Below are 16828 nucleotides of genomic sequence, written 5' to 3' on the forward strand. Positions count from 1 at the left end.
TGGTGGACAGCACAGAGCTTGCTCTGCCCCGTTACCGCCTCGGCGGTCGCTGCGTTAGGTGATTAGCCTTTAGATCTGTCAATCCGAAGCTTAAGGCCCCCTAAATCGCGGGGGGAGGGAAGTGGGTGGAATAAATAAGAAGGAGAGGGAGCGTGGGGGACGTGTGGTTGCTCAAAGAAGTGGGAAGCATTTTGCAATCGGCCTCGGCTAGGATGCTTGGGTAAAAGAAGGAGGAGCCAGGAGGGAACAGACCCAGGAGTTTCGGCCTAAAAAGTGACGACTAATCCCCACAAGGAGAATTTGCATATTTATGAGGAACCACCGAGATCATTGGAGGATCTGGCAGTCTAGAGGGGCCAAAAGGCCTCGTTCTTAGCGCGCTTCCGTTTCCGTTAGGATATTGGCGGTTGGTGAGCATCATGGCAACCGTGGTAAGTGTCGGCGTGCGGAGGACTGAGGGGCGAACCCGTTATCTTGAGTCTGAGGGAGGAGAAGCTGGGGGCCCGGACTCCTGGGTCTGAGGGAGGAGGAGCTAGGGGCCTGGACTACTGGGTCTGAGGGAGGGGGGGCTGGGCCTCGGACCCTGGGTTCCAGTGGATATTTACGGCCTCATTGGTCAGCTCGGATGGCGACTCCAGCTTCCAGTCCTCAGGGCGCAATGGCCAGTTCTGCCGTCCTTTGCCCTAAAGTCTGTTGAAGGTTTTAGTGTCTTGGGCTCCAACTCATCCAGGAATTCTTGAGTTATTAATGGTGGGAATGGCAGCTGAGTACTAGGGAGAATCGCAGGTGGGACTTGAGAGCGTGGAGTTGGTTATTGAATTTTGAGCCAAAAGAGTGTTGAACCCTGGTTGGTGTGGCTCAGTGGATTAAGCGCGGGCTGTGAATCAAAGGGTCGCCGGTTTGATTCCCGGTCGGGGCACATGCCTGGGTGGCAGGCCGGGTCGCCAGTGCGGTGGGGGCGTGCCAGAGGCAAGCACACATTGACATTTCTCCCACTCTCTTTCTCCTTCCTTTCCCCTCTCTAAAACTGATTTTTTTTAAGTTTAAATTTTAAAAAAAAGAAAAGAGTGATGAGAACTCAGATGATCTCAGTGGAGAAGGGAAAGAAGGGAAAGGAACTTGGGGCCCCCCTTAGATTTTCAACACCCAGTATGGATGCTTAATAAATTATCACTTGAATCTTCGAATGAATGAATGAATGGATGGATGGATGAATGTGAACTCCATAAAGGAGAGACCAGTGTACCTGGGGCTAGCGCCGAGTACTCCCTCATGAAACATTTCAATGGGACATCTGAATGGAACCCCCTACTGGTGCGGCTCAGTGGATTGGGCGTAGTCCTCCAGTGCGGCTCATCCGCCAGGGAACATGTCTGGGTTTCTGGCCGGATACCTGCTTGGGGCAGGTGCGAGAGGCAACCTATCCGTGTTTCCCTGGCACATCCGTGTTGCTCTCCCTGTCCCTCCCTCTCTCTCTTAAAAGTAAATAAAAATAAAACTTAAACACACACACACACACACACACAAATCTGCAAGGAGAAGGGATGTGGCCTTAGCTTGGGGTTTGGACTGTGTTCCCATGGTGACTCCAGTCCACATAGGAGGAAGGGTGGGGAGAGAGTTACAGGAGGGGGGGAGGGCGGGGCGGGGGATGAAATTTGAGACTTGCTGTTTCCTTGCCTAGTGAGTGGATAGGGAAGTGGAAGAAAGGGCAGTGGCCACACTCTGGAGACCCTTTTCCCCTGGACGTGGATAAAGTATTGGAAGTATGCGGGGGATGGTGCTGTGTCTTAAAATGCCCTCTGTTTCCAAGGGGTTAGTGGGCTCCATCGGAGAGGCTTAAGGTGAAAGGCTAGGCCTGGTAAGAGGTGGGTCTATGTACTCGGGATTGCTGTGGGTTGGGATTCCTGGGGCCATGTCTGTTTTGGGCCTCAGGTAAAGTCTGATGGGCTGTGTAGGAGTGTGTGGGGGGCTGTTCTCAGGTTTGGGGGCAGTGGCCAGAGGCCTTGGGTTCCACCTTTCTGGAGGAGAGAGCAAGTGGGAGGGGCCACAACCACAAGGGAGGAGCCTTGTGACCACATGAATGGACGCCAGGAAGTCTAAACTCTTGGTTCCAGAGACCCGGGGATTCTCTTAGGTTGGATGCCTGCATCCCCTCTCAATCTGGTGGAAGGAGAGAGACTTGGGGAAGGAAGGAAGGAAGGTTGGGGTCAGGTGGCCAAGGAGCAGGGTCAACATGCTGGCTTCTTAACCTTATTAGATGTTACAAAATAGTCCCAAGTGTCAGAAAATGATGGAGCAGACACCCAAGAACCCATCGCCTAGATTTTTTAAAAACAGCTTTACTGAGATATAACTCCTATCTCATGCAGTTTACCCAGTTAAAGGATGTAGTTCAGTGGCTTTTAGGACATTCACAGGATTGATCAGTTTTAGAACATCTTCATGACCCCAGAAAGAAACCCCACCCCTCTTAACTCTCTCGCCCTTTAGCCCTCCCATGCCCCCAGCCCTGGGCGACCACTGATCACCTTTCTGTCTCAGTGGCTTGGCCTGTTCTGGACATTTCAGATCAATGACATTTTATGACATGCGGTCCTTTGTGTTTGGCTTCTCTCACTTAACGTGTTTTCAAGGTCAGAACTTTCTTCCTTTTTGTAGCTGAATAATATTCCATTGTATGGCTATGGCACATAGTTTTAATTTTTTTTTAATTTTAAAGATTTGATTTATTTTTAGAAAGAGGAGAAGGAAGGGGGAGAGAGGGAGAGAAACACTAATGTGAGAGAGAAATATTGATCGGTTGCCTCTTCTACACGCCCGACAGGGGACCGAATCTGCAACCCAGGCATGTGCCCTGACTGGGAATCGAACCAGCAACCTTTCACTTTGCGGGACGACGCCCAACCAACTGAGCCACACCGGTCAGGGCTGGTTATATCATATTTTATTTCTCTGTTCATTAATGGATAGGCATTCTGGAGTTTTTCCACCCTTTGCTTGTGAATAATGCTGTCATTAACATTCACCCGGATCTCCAGTGGGTTCTAAAGGCCCAGGTGGTGTTTACTCACCTCCCTCCCCCACATGAGAAGGGGTGGTGGCTGGCTTCTCTCTTTGGAGAGAAAGGGACCTGGGACCTTAGTTCCGACCTTTTCAATGAGCTCAGCACTTTTCTAGTCATTCATTCAAACCCCAAACACTGAGGCCTCGGGCGAACAAGTGAGCGTGGGCTGTGCCTTTCACGGGAGGCACATCCATCTGAGCCAAGAACCTCGACCCAACCGTCTCCCTCGGGAGAGCGAGATCCCACAGGGAGGTCGGACTCCCAGCTGAGACCCTTCCGTCTGGGCATCCAGAGACCCTGGACCTAACCTGGCAGGGGCAGGGGTCAGGGAGGGGCCCCGTGGTGAGCACAGCTTGGTCTGTCCAGTGAGGGGGCGGGGAGAGCAGGCGGGACCCCAGGACCCCCATGTCTCACAGCCTAGTGGCAGAGCTGGGGTGTCAAGTGCGGGAGGGGCTGGGGCGTCCACAGGTCTGACCAACCCCGAGATGCCTGCTCTGCCTTAGAGTTTGTCCTCACACTGACCTCTCCCTTCACCAAGCAGTTCCTGGGTCCCAAATATGGGCGAGGCCGTGGGGACGGAGCTGTGAATGGGACAGAGTCCTCATCGTCCTGGGACTCAGAGGACAGAGGAGTCACCCAGCCAGCACGGGCTGGAGGCAGCTGAGAGGGTGGTGGTGACTGGCAGTGGGGCTGTCAGCCTGCTCTTGGGGAGGAGTGGAGGGGGCTTTCAGGGGAAGTGGCAGGAGGGACATGGGAGGAGTTGGTGAAAACCAGGACCAGGAGGGCTCCTCTGACACATCTTCCTTCCTCCACCCCCAGACGGCCACCACCAAGGTCCCAGAGGTCCGAGACGTGACGAGGATCGAGCGTATTGGTGAGTGGGCGTGGAGCAGGAGCAGCATGGGACCCTGCCTGCCCTGTACCCGGAGAGGCATGAGCTTCCCCAGCTCCTATCTGGGGGAGGCCCTGAGCCCAGAGGGCAGAGGGTGAGCCCGCCAGACCCCAGTTCCAGGCTGCAGGCTTTGCCACCCTGTGGGCTCCTGGGAGAGCCAGCATCCTGCTCGGCAGTCACAGGAGTGGATGGTTGCTGAGTGTGTTCCGGGTTTGGCTCAGTACTGAACATCCCGTCCACCCAGCACGGGATCGGATGGTATTAGCTCCCTGAGGGCTGGGCCTGGGCCTTGCTCATTCCCAGCAAATGACACAGAAAACCCCTGAAGGCACGGGTTTTCATCCCACTGACTCTGTGGGGCAGTTGCCCACCAGATGCAGAGTGTGATGTCATCTCAGCGCAGCCGAGGTAACTGAGACTCGGAGCAGCCAGTCCCAGCTTACACTGCATTGGTGTCTGGGCTCCAGGAACAGGAGTCGGGGTGCAGCGGGGCCCGTGGGGTGCAGCCTTCACAGAGAGCCTTCCTTGCAGGCTGTGCTCCTTGGTTCGGATTCATTCATTCAGTTTTTACCAGGCAGGCAGGCCAGGCCTAGCTCGTGAGCCCCTCCACAGCACAAAGATCACTTGCTGAAGGCTCAGATGATGGTTAGTTAGCCTTTTGTAGCGATAAAGTGTTTTAAAATTAAGGTATGTCTAATATATTGTAAACATTACTTTCATATGCACAGGGAAACAAAATTTCTTGCAAGACTCGTGTTATTGGTGTTATTGCTGGGGGTCTGGACCAATTGCACAGTATCTCTGAGAGATCCCTTCACGGGCTTGTGGCTACCAGCATGGTTTCTAGAAGCGTATCACTGGCTGCCACTTCTGAGCCAAATAGCAAGGGGCTCGATGTTCTCTGGGCCTCAGTTGCCTTATCTGCCAAGTGAGGGTGGAATAGCTCCCCTGCTTCAGTAACATGAAGTCCTTCCCGTGCAGGTGCTGATGCCCTGTCCCAGCTGCCGGGAGCCCAGGACCCAGCAGACACTAGTGCCCCCAGTCCCTGCCCTTGGGGTGCTCATGGTCTGGTGTGGGTCCACAGATCTGCTCTTAAGGGGCCAGACAGTGAATCTTCTCTCTGTTGAAAAAGATTCAATTCTGCCACTGCAGGGGGAAAGCAGTCCCAGACAGTATAAGCCAATGGGCGTGTCTGTGTTCCAATAAAACTTTATTTACAAAAACAAGTGGCTGGACCACAGGCTGCAGTTTGCCCAGTCCTTCTCTAGTGTAAAGCATTGAATGCTGAGTCTGCACTCCTCACTGGGCAAGGGACCCAGCCTCTCTGAGCCCCTCCCGCATCCATGTTGGTGGGAGCCCGGGGCCGTTACAGAACCCCAGAAGTGCTCCCAGGAGATAGTAGCTGGGACTATGGTTCCTCCAGGGTTACATGCAAGGAAAGGAGAACCTGTGAGGTCACTCAGGTCACAAGCACATAGTAACCGTGGTCCTTAGCCTTCCTGGTCAGACCTGACCTGACCCCGTGGTTCACCAGGTCCCAGGGACTTGGGTCCGGATCTGATGGATTCTGAGTAAAGCTCCCCTGGTTCACTGAGCATTTTGCAAGTCCTGCCATCCTTGCAGTGAGGAGGGGACCCAGGCCCCCAATTGGCCAAGGAGGAAAGCAGGGCCCAGAGGGGCACCCGTCACCTGGGCCACACACTGCTAGGAGCCGGCCAGTAACCGTGTCTCCTGGTTCCCCCTCTGCACACAGGAGCTCACTCCCACATCCGGGGACTGGGGCTGGACGATGCCTTGGAGCCTCGGCAGGTAGAGCTGATCTGGGTGGGTGGGAAGCCTGCTTTGTGGAGGGCCCGGGGGAGTATGGGGGCTGTTATGTTCTTCTGGACCTTTAGCTCCATATTTATCAAATTCAGCCACATGTAGAATTCTATTGATCTGAAAAAAAATTGTCATAGCAAAGGCTCTTTTGGCTTTTCCCTAATGTCCCTCCGAACATTCACTTTCACATCCTGGGCCGGGAGGTGGTAGAGATGGGGGTAGCCCAGCAGGAAGACACCTGTTCTGCCCTCCGGCCCCCCACCCCACAGGCCTCCCAGGGCATGGTGGGTCAGCTGGCGGCGCGGCGGGCAGCTGGCGTGGTGCTGGAGATGATCCGGGAAGGGAAGATCGCCGGGCGGGCGGTTCTCATCGCTGGCCAGCCGGGCACTGGGAAGACAGCCATCGCCATGGGTAAGCGACCTCTCGGGACAGGAGCTCTGCTGGGCTCTTCCAGATAAACCCCCCATGTGAGCCAGGCCCACATTCAGCTCTTATAACAGGCGCCCCAAGTGGCTGTGGCTTATCCACAAGGGTTCATCCCTCACGTGGAGGAATCTGAATGTGGGCAGGTAGGGCTTGCTGAGCAATCCTGTGAAGTCTTCTGCCTTCCTGCCTCAGGGTCCTCGGCACTGGTTTCTGTGGGGGTCACCTCGGGTTCCAACGGGGTTGCCTAAGCTCCAGCCTTTTCATCCACACTCCAAGTAACCGGAAGAAGGAATTACGATAAAGTTCTACAGCTACTTCCTAGATGTAGCTCTCTTAAAACACTTGACTTGGGTGTCCCACACACTTTTGCTTATATCTTATTATCTAGATTTAGAGAGATATATTGATGGGCTGCAGGCATCCAACTGGGCACCTGGCCTGCAACCCAGGTATGTGCCCTAACTGGGATTTGAACTGGCAACCTTTCAGTTTACAGGGCGGTGCTCAACCTGCTGAGCCACACCAGCCAGAGCAATTTTTTAATGTTTTAATTTAATAACATGAGTGTTCCGGAGCTAAGGAGGAAGGAGAAGGTGGGCATCCAGTAGATGACCTGCAGTCTCTTTTGCATTCTGCTAGCGATTTAAGATGTTTTTACACAGAACTGCCCCTCATCCTCCTTGTTGAACTCCTACCCATCCTTCCAAAGCCTCTTCCAGTGTCTCTTCCTCCTTGGAGCCTTCCTCCAGCCTCCTCCTTCCCTCCCACTGGCTCTCACCTTTGTGCTCACACAGAGAGGTCAGGCGGGCAGTATGGGGGGGGCGGGTTTTCCGCTGAGAGGAGGCGGCGCTCACATGGGTGCCCTCGTGTGCCCGACACTGGGGACACAGAGATGCGGAAGACCCAGGTTTTGACTTTAATGGGCATCCTGTCTGGGGAGAGGGTGGTGGACACAGTCTCTTCCAGGGTGACACGTGCTGTGTGGACAGAGGAGGCTCCTGACCCTGCAGGGGGGTGGGGAGGGGCAGCTGTCAGGACAAGCTGCACAGATGCGTCAGCCCCTGAGCTGGACCTTGCAGGCTGTCCGGAAATGTCACGGACAGAGCACAGGGAGCAGGACCATCAGGCGCAGAGCATGGCACCCCAGAGAAGGCGACCAGGAGGCATTGCCACCGCACACTGGTCAGGAGGGTTTCGTGACTCCTGTCTGTGGGAATTGGCTCAGAGCTGGGCAGATGCGTGGAGAGGGGCTGCCGGGCTGGGAGCTGAGGGCTTGCAGTTGCTGGGGGCACAGCCCTGCGGTCACCTGCCAGCCGTGGGCCTCGCCCTGTAGAGCAGGCCTGATCCTCCCCTGGTAAGATTTTAGGCTCATAAAGATCCCCCCCAGGACGGTGGAGATTTCTAATGCAGTGTGCTGTTGAGTCTTGTGTCCCTGGCTTTTTTTGCGTCACCCTGCCTTCCAGGAGCAGGAAGAGCTGGGGTCCCCCAGAGTCAGTGTTGGGGTACCTGGTGCCAGGGCCACCCCCCACCCACCCCAACTGCCTCCTCCCCAGGCATGGCACAGGCCCTGGGCCCTGACACCCCATTCACAGCCATCGCTGGCAGCGAGATCTTCTCCCTGGAGATGAGCAAGACAGAGGCGCTGACGCAGGCCTTCCGCAGGTCCATTGGCGTTCGCATCAAGTAAGCGTTGGAGTGCGTTGCAGGGATGGGGCGGCTCCCGGCGGTCTCGGGGCAACCCCTGTCCCGGCCCCTTGTCCTGCGCCCAAGGGCTTGTGGGAGTTAGCAATCCCCTAGGGCCCAGGCATCAGGTGCTGCCCTCAGATCCGATCTCTGCTCAGGGAGGAGACGGAGATCATCGAAGGGGAGGTGGTGGAGATCCAGATCGATCGGCCCGCCACAGGCACGGTGAGTGGGCGCCCGAGTCCGGGCCACCTGCAGGCCGGGAGGTGGTCGGGGTGTCAAGTCTGAGCTGAGGTCAGAATCTCGTGGGATGTTTCAGCCTCAGATGGGAGCATCTGCCTGCCTACAGTAGGGGGTCACTAATCAACAAAGCAGCCAGTTGATTTGTGAGGGACGCCATGATGGCGAAAACCAAGTGGTGGAGTAGGAGGAGGTCTGGGGGTTGCGTACAGCGAGCTGCCGGGCCGCGCCCCCCACCCCCACCCCCACGCCATACCGTCCAGCTTAACTGGGCTGTGGGACTCTTTCCCGGTTTTTCAGCTGACTTTTTGTTGTAAAATAAAACAAAAGCAAAAAACCTGTAAGAGAAGCATTCAGTCTAATAAATGATCATAAAGCAAATACCCTTATAACCACCACCAAGACCAAAAACTAGAGCTTTGCCAGCCCCACGCCTTTTCCTCCAACCGCCCAGGGCTGCCCGCAGTGGTCACCTCCCTCACTCTCATCACGTCTCTGCGTTTGCTTGCTTTTCTCTCCCACTGCACGTGGCCCATCGTTAAAACTTCAGCTCTGGGGAGTCTTTTCTCATGGTCTGGTCTCCCTTTCATCTCTCTCTCTCTCTCTTTTTTTTTTTTTTTTTAAGATTATTTAAAGACAGAGGGGAAGGGAAAGAGGAGGGAGAGAAACATTGATGTGTAGTTGCCTCTCACACACCCCCCACTGGGAACCTGGCCGGAAATCCAGGCATGTGCCCTGACTGGGAACCGAACCAGCAGCCTGTTGGCTCACAGGACAGCATTCAATCCACTGAACCACACCAACCAGAGCCTCTTTTTTTCCCTAACAATTTACCTGTCAGTCTCTCTTTTTAATTGAAGTAAAATTATGTAACATAAAATTTACTATTAATTATTTTATTTTTTTAAGATGATATCTATTTTTGCAGAAAGGGGAAGGGAAAGGAGAAAGAGAGGGAGAGAAAGAAACATCAGTGTGTGGTTGCCTCTCATGTGCTCCCCCACTAGGGACCTGACTTGGCCCACAACCCAGGCATGTGCCCTGACCGAGAATCGGACCAGTGACCCTCTGGTTTGCAGGCCTGCGCTCAATCCATTGAGCTACTCCAGCCAAGGCACTATTAACCATTTTAAAGTCACTGTCCCTTCCTCCTGTCCCCAGCCCCTGGCAACCACGAATCTGGCTTCTGTCTCTGGGTTTGCCGATTCTGGGAGTTGCCTGTAACGGACCCTACAGTCTGGCTTCTTCCACCCGGTGTGCTGTGTTCACGTTCACCCCTGTTTGTAGTTCTCTCATAAAGATCAAGTTGCAGCTGCTAGTAAAATGCTAAATCAAAGAAAAGTGAAACATGCTTCAAGCCCGCTGACCTGACGCACGGTTACCTCCTCTCTCTGTCTTGTCACAGCCACACGCTCCTCTGTGTTTGCTCTTCATTCTCAGCGGGCATGGACCTGACATGCACAATGACATCACTTTGCACTTTCATACTTGTGAGCAGCCTCCTAAATTCACACCGTTGACTGGCAACTAAATTTTTAACTTCAAAAATGTAGTAGAACTTGGAGTGATGAGGCACAGAGTACAATATACACATGATGTACTATAGAATTGAATGCATGAAACTTATGTAATTTTATTAACCAGCCTCACTTCAATATAAAAAAATACATAAAAGTATAATAGGCTATTTAAATAGAGGGAGAGCTATTCCCAAGCTTCTTTAAATTAGATTCTGATTACAGAAGTCCATGGATACATCCTCCCTTTAAAAGTAAAAAAGTCGCCTTGGCTGGTGTGGCTCAGTGGATTGAGTGCTGGGTGCAAACCAAAAGGTCAGGTCACTGGTTTGAATCCTAGTCAGTGCACGTGCCTGGGTTGCAGGCCAGGTGCCCAGTAGGGGGAGCGTGAGAGGCAACCACACATTGTTATTTCTCTTCCTCTCTTTCTCCTTCTCTTCCCCTCTCTCTAAAAATCAATAAATAAATTCTCTGGGGGAAAACATAAAAACACGAGTTCCCTTTAACTTCTTCCCCAGCGCCAGCCCTCTTGTCCCGCTACCCGTCCCCACAAGAGGCGCAGCCCGCGGTGGAAACAGAGACACTGGAGGCAGTGGGCGTGCTGGGGAAGCCCGGGACGTGCGGGCCGCTTCTCTCGTGGGGCGAGAGCTGGTGGTCTTGTTTTCTGTGCGGTGTTTAGCTTAGCTCTGTTTTCCGGATTTTTGATCGACATCTCCCCCCCAAAAAAAAATAAACAACCTTTTATTTGGGTATAAAAAAGGAGTGTCATCTGAGTCCAATCCCCCTGAGCCCCTTCGTGGGACCTCAGGCCTGTGTCTTGTCTGTTTACTGGGTTTTTCACAATAACTTTGTTAAGGCGCCATTGACAGCCAAGAAGGTGCCAAGGTTAAAAATTGCAGGGGGTTAAGTTTTGACATTCGTGTGCACCCATGGAGCCGTCACCGCGGTCATGGCAGTGAACGCAGCCCTGCCCCCCACGAAGCTTCCCGGCGTCTGCCTGTTTTGAGGCTGTGCTGGGGACACACCGGGACCCTCGCTGAGCCCTTGCCTGGTATGTCGCCCCTTTCAGGGCTCCAAGGTGGGCAAGCTGACTCTCAAGACCACGGAGATGGAGACCATATACGACTTGGGCACCAAGATGATCGAATCCCTGACCAAGGACAAGGTCCAGGCCGGGTGAGCGGCGTCGGGGCCGCGGCAGACTCCCAGGGCGGGGGGGCTCGGGCGCCTCCCTCCCCTCACCCCTGCCCTCTTTCCCCTGCAGGGACGTGATCACCATCGACAAGGCCACGGGCAAGATCTCCAAGCTCGGCCGATCCTTCACACGTGCCCGCGACTATGACGCCATGGGCTCCCAGGTATGGCGGGGCTCCGGGGACCCCCCGACTCCAGGCACCAGGGTGTTCCCTCGATCCCCTGTCACCCGTCACCATGTCCCCAGTACTCCTCGTTCTTCCCCGTGCCTTCGAACAGTGAGGCCCCTCAGCTTGGCACTGAGTTCATGGTTTCGAGGTCCCCCAGGGACCCCCGAATCCTGGAGTGCTCTCGATGACCTGGGCCCGGGTTTCCAGGCTCCCCCTTCTGGATCCCCAGCTCCTGTCCGGGGCACCCCGGGCTCCCCCACACAGAGCCCCTTTGGGCCCCCCTCATGTTCTCCTCTGCGTTTGTCCCCGCCCCTCCCCCGCTGCTCACAGACCAAGTTCGTGCAGTGCCCGGACGGGGAGCTGCAGAAGCGCAAGGAGGTGGTGCACACCGTGTCCCTGCACGAGATCGACGTCATCAACTCCCGCACCCAGGGCTTCCTGGCCCTCTTCTCCGGTGAGGCCCGCCGTCCCCCTCCCTGGGCGCACCCTCCGCGCCCCTGTGCACCCCCACCCTCCCAGGGGGTCCTCCCCAACCCGGCGCTTCCTCAGTCCCTGTTGGCTGTCGTGTGCTTTCTCCCTCCTCCTCTGTAGCCTGGTCCCTCCGTCAGGCGATCCGAAGGGGACACAGCCCCGCCCTCTCTCCCTCCCCGAGTTCTCTTCCTCCTCTCTGGGGACACTTCAGAGCCGTGGCCCTCCTGTCCCCTCTGCCACTCCAGACTCGGTCTCCCTTCCCTCTGGCCCTGGTGCCTCGTCTTCCTCCTCCTTCATCCACCTCCGGCCCCCCATCCCTGTCTCTGCTCTGACAACCTCCCCCACACCCCCTGTATCCCACAGGCGACACGGGGGAGATCAAGTCAGAAGTCCGAGAGCAGATCAATGCCAAGGTGGCCGAGTGGCGCGAGGAGGGCAAGGCGGAGATCATACCCGGGGTGGGTGCCGGGCATGGCGGCTTGGGGTGGGCGGCAGTGCAGGGTTGGGGGAGGCCCCGGGCGTGGGTTTGACGCTCGTCCTGATGGCCCGCAGGTGCTGTTCATTGACGAGGTCCACATGCTGGACATCGAGAGCTTCTCCTTCCTTAACCGGGCCCTGGAGAGTGACATGGCGCCCGTCCTCATCATGGCCACCAACCGCGGCATCACCCGGTGAGCTGGCAGCCGGCCCCTCAAAGGCCCCTGGGGGAGAGGGGTGCCCTGGTGGGTGGGGCCCCAGGGAAAACGGCATGTTTGCTGCGTGCCCGGCCCAGAGAGGCTGCACTTCTCCCTCAAACAGGGCGGTCGGTCAGGGCCAGAAGGCAGCTCAGCTCCATAAGGAAGCCCAGCGACCGTAGTTTCCATCCTAAGGGCCTGTTTCCCAGACTGTGTGCCGAGGCACCCAGGGCACTGCCTGATGCCCAGGACTCCGCGGGGTTTTTTCGGTGGCCAAGGGATGCACAGGGGTGTGTGTTGCACACTCACCCGCCCACTGCAGTGAGGTCTCGGACCGACTCCTGGATCTGTGAGGTGAAGCTCAGTGTTTCTTTTGGCCTGAGGACACTGTGGGGAAATTCCTGAGACAGGAAGGGCACCGGGCTGCAATAAAGCTTCGGAGCCTCTGTCCTGGGGTGTCACCGGTGCCCCGAGCCCTGCTGTCCTCCTGGCTGGTTCTGTTCCCCACCTCACCTGTGTTTCGGCCCAGAGGAAGGGAGAAGGAAGTGGGGAGCAAACAGCACCCCCTGCCGTTGGGCGGGAGCACAGAGGCTGCACCCAGCACGGCCACTGAGACCCATTTTCCTGCCCCACTCAGGGGCCAGCTGTGCCTGGTGGCACAGGAGGTGGGAGACTGTCATTTCCAGTGCCATAGTCATGTGCCAGCTGACACCGCTTGGTGGGGCTGGTCACCACCAAGGGGAAGAGAGGGGCGCAGCAGACTCCTCCCAGATAGACTGCTCGGAACCTCACCAGAGGCACGGGGTGTAGATATTGTCTCAGCCCCCTGTACAGAAGGCCGCCAGGCCTGGTGACTTGCGCAGGGCCAGATGTGGGATTTGACCTCCAGGAGACTGGGGACCAGAAGAGACCCACCGAGAGTGCGTTTGTGGCGGCTGTAGCTCAGGGCACGGAGCGGTGCTCGGGTACCTCACCCCTCATTACCCACAGGTTATATCTGTGGGTCTGCTTCCCTGCTACAATGCACCTGCAATTGTGTTAATTTCCATGGTCGTTTGCAGTCACGTGCAGGCTGGCCAAAGAGCTGCGTCGCCTGATGCGGGCACTCCTGTCTGAGCTCAAACAAGGCAGTGGCATGCCTTCTACTGTCAGTTGAGTGCTGCAGACAGGTGTCCTATTCCTGATCCGTTCAGTGCCTTTTGTTGGTGGTTTTGTTGTTTAAAACGGCCCCCAGCTGGCCCATGTCCCTAAGCCCCAGAAGTCGGGATGCACCTTCCAGGAGCGCAAGTTACGCACAGGTGACTGTGAGTTCGATGGGAAGGAGTCAGTAACGTATTAAATAAACTGGCTTTAAACAGAAGTGCGGGTGCACTCTGCCCCCCCAGGAGCACACCCATGCCTTTTCTTCCCCCCTCTTCTCCCACAGGCAGCATCTCCCAAATGCTGGGGGTCCCCACAAGACTTGCAGCCAGGGGGGCAGTGGGCAGCGGCAGCTGGTCCCGCGCTCACCCCCTGCACCCGTCCCCAGGGCCCCTTTTCTCTGACTCCCCGGGGAGCTGAGGCAGCCCAGCCTGGGCTCTTCTGTTGCTACTTCTAAGCCTTTCCTTGTTTCACTGTCTCCTGCTTTAGTCTAAAAAAAAACAACAGAAGCACATCAAACCAGGCAATATATCGGTTGACAAAATATTATGACCAGAGGCTCACGAGAACATAACCGCGTGTTCCAGGGGTTCAGTGTCTGCTGCCCCAGTCTTTGCCCCCGTTTTACAGAATATAACTCCCACTGGCAATAAATTCTGGCACCTGCCGTGTGCCACAGCCTGCTCCGGGCTAGTGGCGGCTGGGACCGGGACCTTGAAGCAGTAATCCCAGACACAGCTGTCCGCCTCGGCCCAGCGGGGTTCGGTGGGAATGACGCAGCTGGGCCGGGTTGCATGGTCAGGCACTGTCGTCAGCTCTGAGCTGAAGGTCAGGCGGTATTTGGGCCAGTGAGCGGGCTGTGGTGGACTTGATGGGAGGGTGGACTCCAAGGAGGGAGCGGAGAGGCGGGTTCTGGGAGCACCACGCTGACAGCCCTCCCTGCCCCTCCTCCTCAGGATCCGGGGAACCAGCTACCAGAGCCCCCACGGCATCCCCATCGACCTGCTGGACCGGCTGCTCATCGTCTCCACCTCTCCCTATAGCGAGAAGGACACGAAGCAGATCCTCCGCATCCGGTGCGGGCGGGACTGGGGCAGGGCCCCCCCTGTTTGGTGAAATGGGGACCCTGAGATCTTGGGGGGGATGACTTGGCCCAAAGCATCTGGGTCTAGAAGTAGAGCCGGGCAGCCCAGTGGTGGCCTCTGATACTGGGTGGGGCCCCTGCGGGGAATTGGGGCGGGGGAGGTAAGGATGCCAGATGGACCAGATGCCAGATGGGGGAGGCAGGATGCCTGGGCCGCTGCTCACTGCTGCTCACTGCAGTCAGAAGCCCCCCCAGTCTGAGCCCCCCACCCCCTGCCCCACCCGCCTGCAGGTGCGAGGAGGAGGACGTGGAGATGAGTGAGGACGCCTACACCGTGCTGACCCGCATCGGGCTGGAGACCTCCCTGCGCTACGCCATCCAGCTCATCACCGCCGCCAGCCTCGTGTGCCGGAAGCGCAAGGTCGCCCGCTGCTCCATGGGCTTTCAGTGGGTCGTTGCGTTTAGTCTCGGAACACGTGTGTTCAGAGGCGGGGGAACTTTGGTCTCTTGGGTTATTTTTTTGTCTCCCAGCCTGACACGTGCTAGGCTCTGGGTGCCTGGACTGTAACTTGATACCAAGTCCGTCTTACTGAGGGGTGGAGAGCTTGGGCCAGGAGGTGGCTGAGGCGGGGTTTGAACCCAGGCACTGTGGCCCCAGGGTCCCGGTCCCGACCCTTCTCCCGGGAAGGGCCCCACTGAGGTCTCACTGTCCCCCTTCAGGGCACAGAGGTGCAGGTGGACGACATCAAGCGAGTGTACTCGCTGTTTCTGGACGAGTCGCGCTCCACGCAGTACATGAAGGAGTATCAGGACGCCTTCCTCTTCAACGAGCTCAGTGAGTGTCTGACCCCCACCCGGCCCCAGGGTCCCCTGGCCAGCTCGGGCCCTGGCCTCTGGGCCGCAGTGACCCCGTGGCCTTTCTTCTCCCCACAGAAGGCGAGACCATGGACACCTCCTGAGCCGATGCTCCCCTCCCGCCTCACCCCTCCTCCCCGTTTTCTACCAGAGTGCTGACACTGTGACTTTGTATAAAATTATTCTGAAACTGGACCCCCCGCGTGTGTGTCGTGGGTGCGCACCCGGAACTCAAAGAAAGGCCGCCCCAGGGTGCGGTTTGAGAAGCCTTTATTGGGAGGGGAGAGGCTCGTCCGCCAGCTCCCTGAGCCGGAGCTGGAGCCAGGATGGGCGTGGGGAGCTGGGGGCCGGGCACCCTTAGAGAAAGACGAGGTCTGGGAGGGTGGGGTGGTCACAGGCCAAGGGTTGGGGTCTGGGACCCCCGCAGTCGGAGCTGCTGAGGCGGCAGGGCCCACAGCGGCAGCTGAGGGCCACAGGGAAGGAGACCATCGGGTCCACGCCGCGCGGGCAGCCAGGGAGCCGGATGGAGGCAAACCTCAGCTCGTGGTAGGTGCACACAGGCTGAGGCACGGGCGGCAGGAGGGCCGGCAGCACTCGGACCTGGGGGCCGGGACGGCGTGGGAGCGCGTGGGCCTCAGCTCAGGGCCAAGCCCTCTGCTGGTCTCCTTGCTGCCCCCCCAAATCTCAGACTCCTGTGTTCTGACCCTCTGTGCTCTCCCTCCCACACACCCAACTCTAACTCCAGTTCCCCACCACCTGCCCCGGGGGTGGGTTGGGGGAGGGCAGGCCACATTTCCACCCTGCTGCCACGGGCCTTCTGTGGGCCAGGCCCTTTGGTGTCCACCCTGTGGCCGAGGTGGCAGCGCCCGCGCTCCGTCCCACAGGGCCGGTCCCCGCCCACTCCAGGCAGCTCACCATGCTGGGGCAGTAGCCGGCACAGATGCTGGTGGTGAAGGTGATGCAGACCGGGCAGGCTTCCTTCTCGGCAGCCAGGGTGGCATTGATGGGCCGGCACAGCGGCCGCGCTGGCTCCTTGGATGCCTGCACCCCACCCGCGCTCAGCAGCAGCCACAGCAGCAGCCCCTGGGGTGAGGCACTGGCTCAGGGCCAGCCTGAGACTCCTGCCGGGGCTCTCCCCGCCCACTCCCCGCATGGACACTCAGGGACCCCGCTTCCCTGCCTGACAACTTCCACTCCAGGCCACCCCTCCACTTTGATCCCTTATCCTGAAGCCCGGGGACCCCAGATACCGGTGCTCAGGCCGCCCCACTGCTCCCCTCTCCCAGCAGGAAGCCTGCGGGCTGCCCCCACCCTCCAGAAAGAGACCTTCACCAGGTCACAGGACCCCTGGCAACTGTGTCCTGGGTGGAGAGGCGAGGGACTTGGAGGCCCTTCAGTCTTACCTGGAGCATCTCCATCCTCGGTGCCTCCCTGCGGAGCCTACCTGGGTTTATACCTGCAGGCTGTGGGGGCGGGCAGCAAGGCCACTGGGGGCGGCGGCATGGTGGGTAACCTGGACACTAATCTCCTCGGGGGCGAGGGACAAGGCCAGGGAGGTGCAGGGGTGGCGAAATGGAGCACCCCCTCCCCCCAT

The 16828-nt window shown here is 57.5% G+C and overlaps 2 protein-coding genes across 4 annotated transcripts; one reads left to right on the plus strand and one right to left on the minus strand.

Annotated features, from left to right (window-relative positions):
* Window positions 1–153: 153 nt before the first annotated feature.
* RUVBL2 (RuvB like AAA ATPase 2) lies at window positions 154–15429 on the plus strand. Of its 3 annotated transcripts, XM_053659790.1 has the most exons (16): window positions 155–431; window positions 2828–2924; window positions 3887–3941; window positions 5713–5768; window positions 6050–6191; window positions 7760–7889; window positions 8048–8114; window positions 10716–10822; window positions 10911–11004; window positions 11341–11464; window positions 11845–11939; window positions 12034–12152; window positions 14252–14371; window positions 14671–14800; window positions 15100–15214; window positions 15313–15429. In XM_053659790.1, the coding sequence occupies exons 5-16, from the start codon at window positions 6062–6064 to the stop codon at window positions 15336–15338; spliced, it is 1257 nt and encodes a 418-aa protein (XP_053515765.1). In that variant the 5' UTR covers window positions 155–431; window positions 2828–2924; window positions 3887–3941; window positions 5713–5768; window positions 6050–6061; the 3' UTR covers window positions 15339–15429. The 3 variants fall into 3 exon arrangements, with proteins under 3 accessions (XP_053515763.1, XP_053515764.1, XP_053515765.1); XM_053659788.1 differs by lacking the exon at window positions 2828–2924 and having other exon boundaries at window positions 154–431; XM_053659789.1 differs by lacking the exon at window positions 2828–2924 and having other exon boundaries at window positions 154–431; window positions 15316–15429.
* Window positions 15430–15591: 162 nt separating this feature from the next.
* On the minus strand, window positions 15592–16652 carry LOC119045987 (lutropin subunit beta). The gene is made up of 3 exons (XM_037140851.2): window positions 16638–16652; window positions 16150–16317; window positions 15592–15834 (listed from the first exon to the last, which is right to left on the minus strand). Exons 1-3 carry the CDS (start codon window positions 16650–16652, stop codon window positions 15592–15594), a joined length of 426 nt encoding a protein of 141 aa, XP_036996746.1.
* Between the last annotated feature and the right edge of the window lie 176 nt (window positions 16653–16828).

This window comes from Artibeus jamaicensis, unplaced genomic scaffold (genome assembly GCF_021234435.1).
Source record: "Artibeus jamaicensis isolate MK-2021 breed Jamaican fruit bat unplaced genomic scaffold, CSHL_Jam_final scaffold_804, whole genome shotgun sequence".
Classification (NCBI taxonomy): domain Eukaryota; kingdom Metazoa; phylum Chordata; class Mammalia; order Chiroptera; family Phyllostomidae; genus Artibeus; species Artibeus jamaicensis.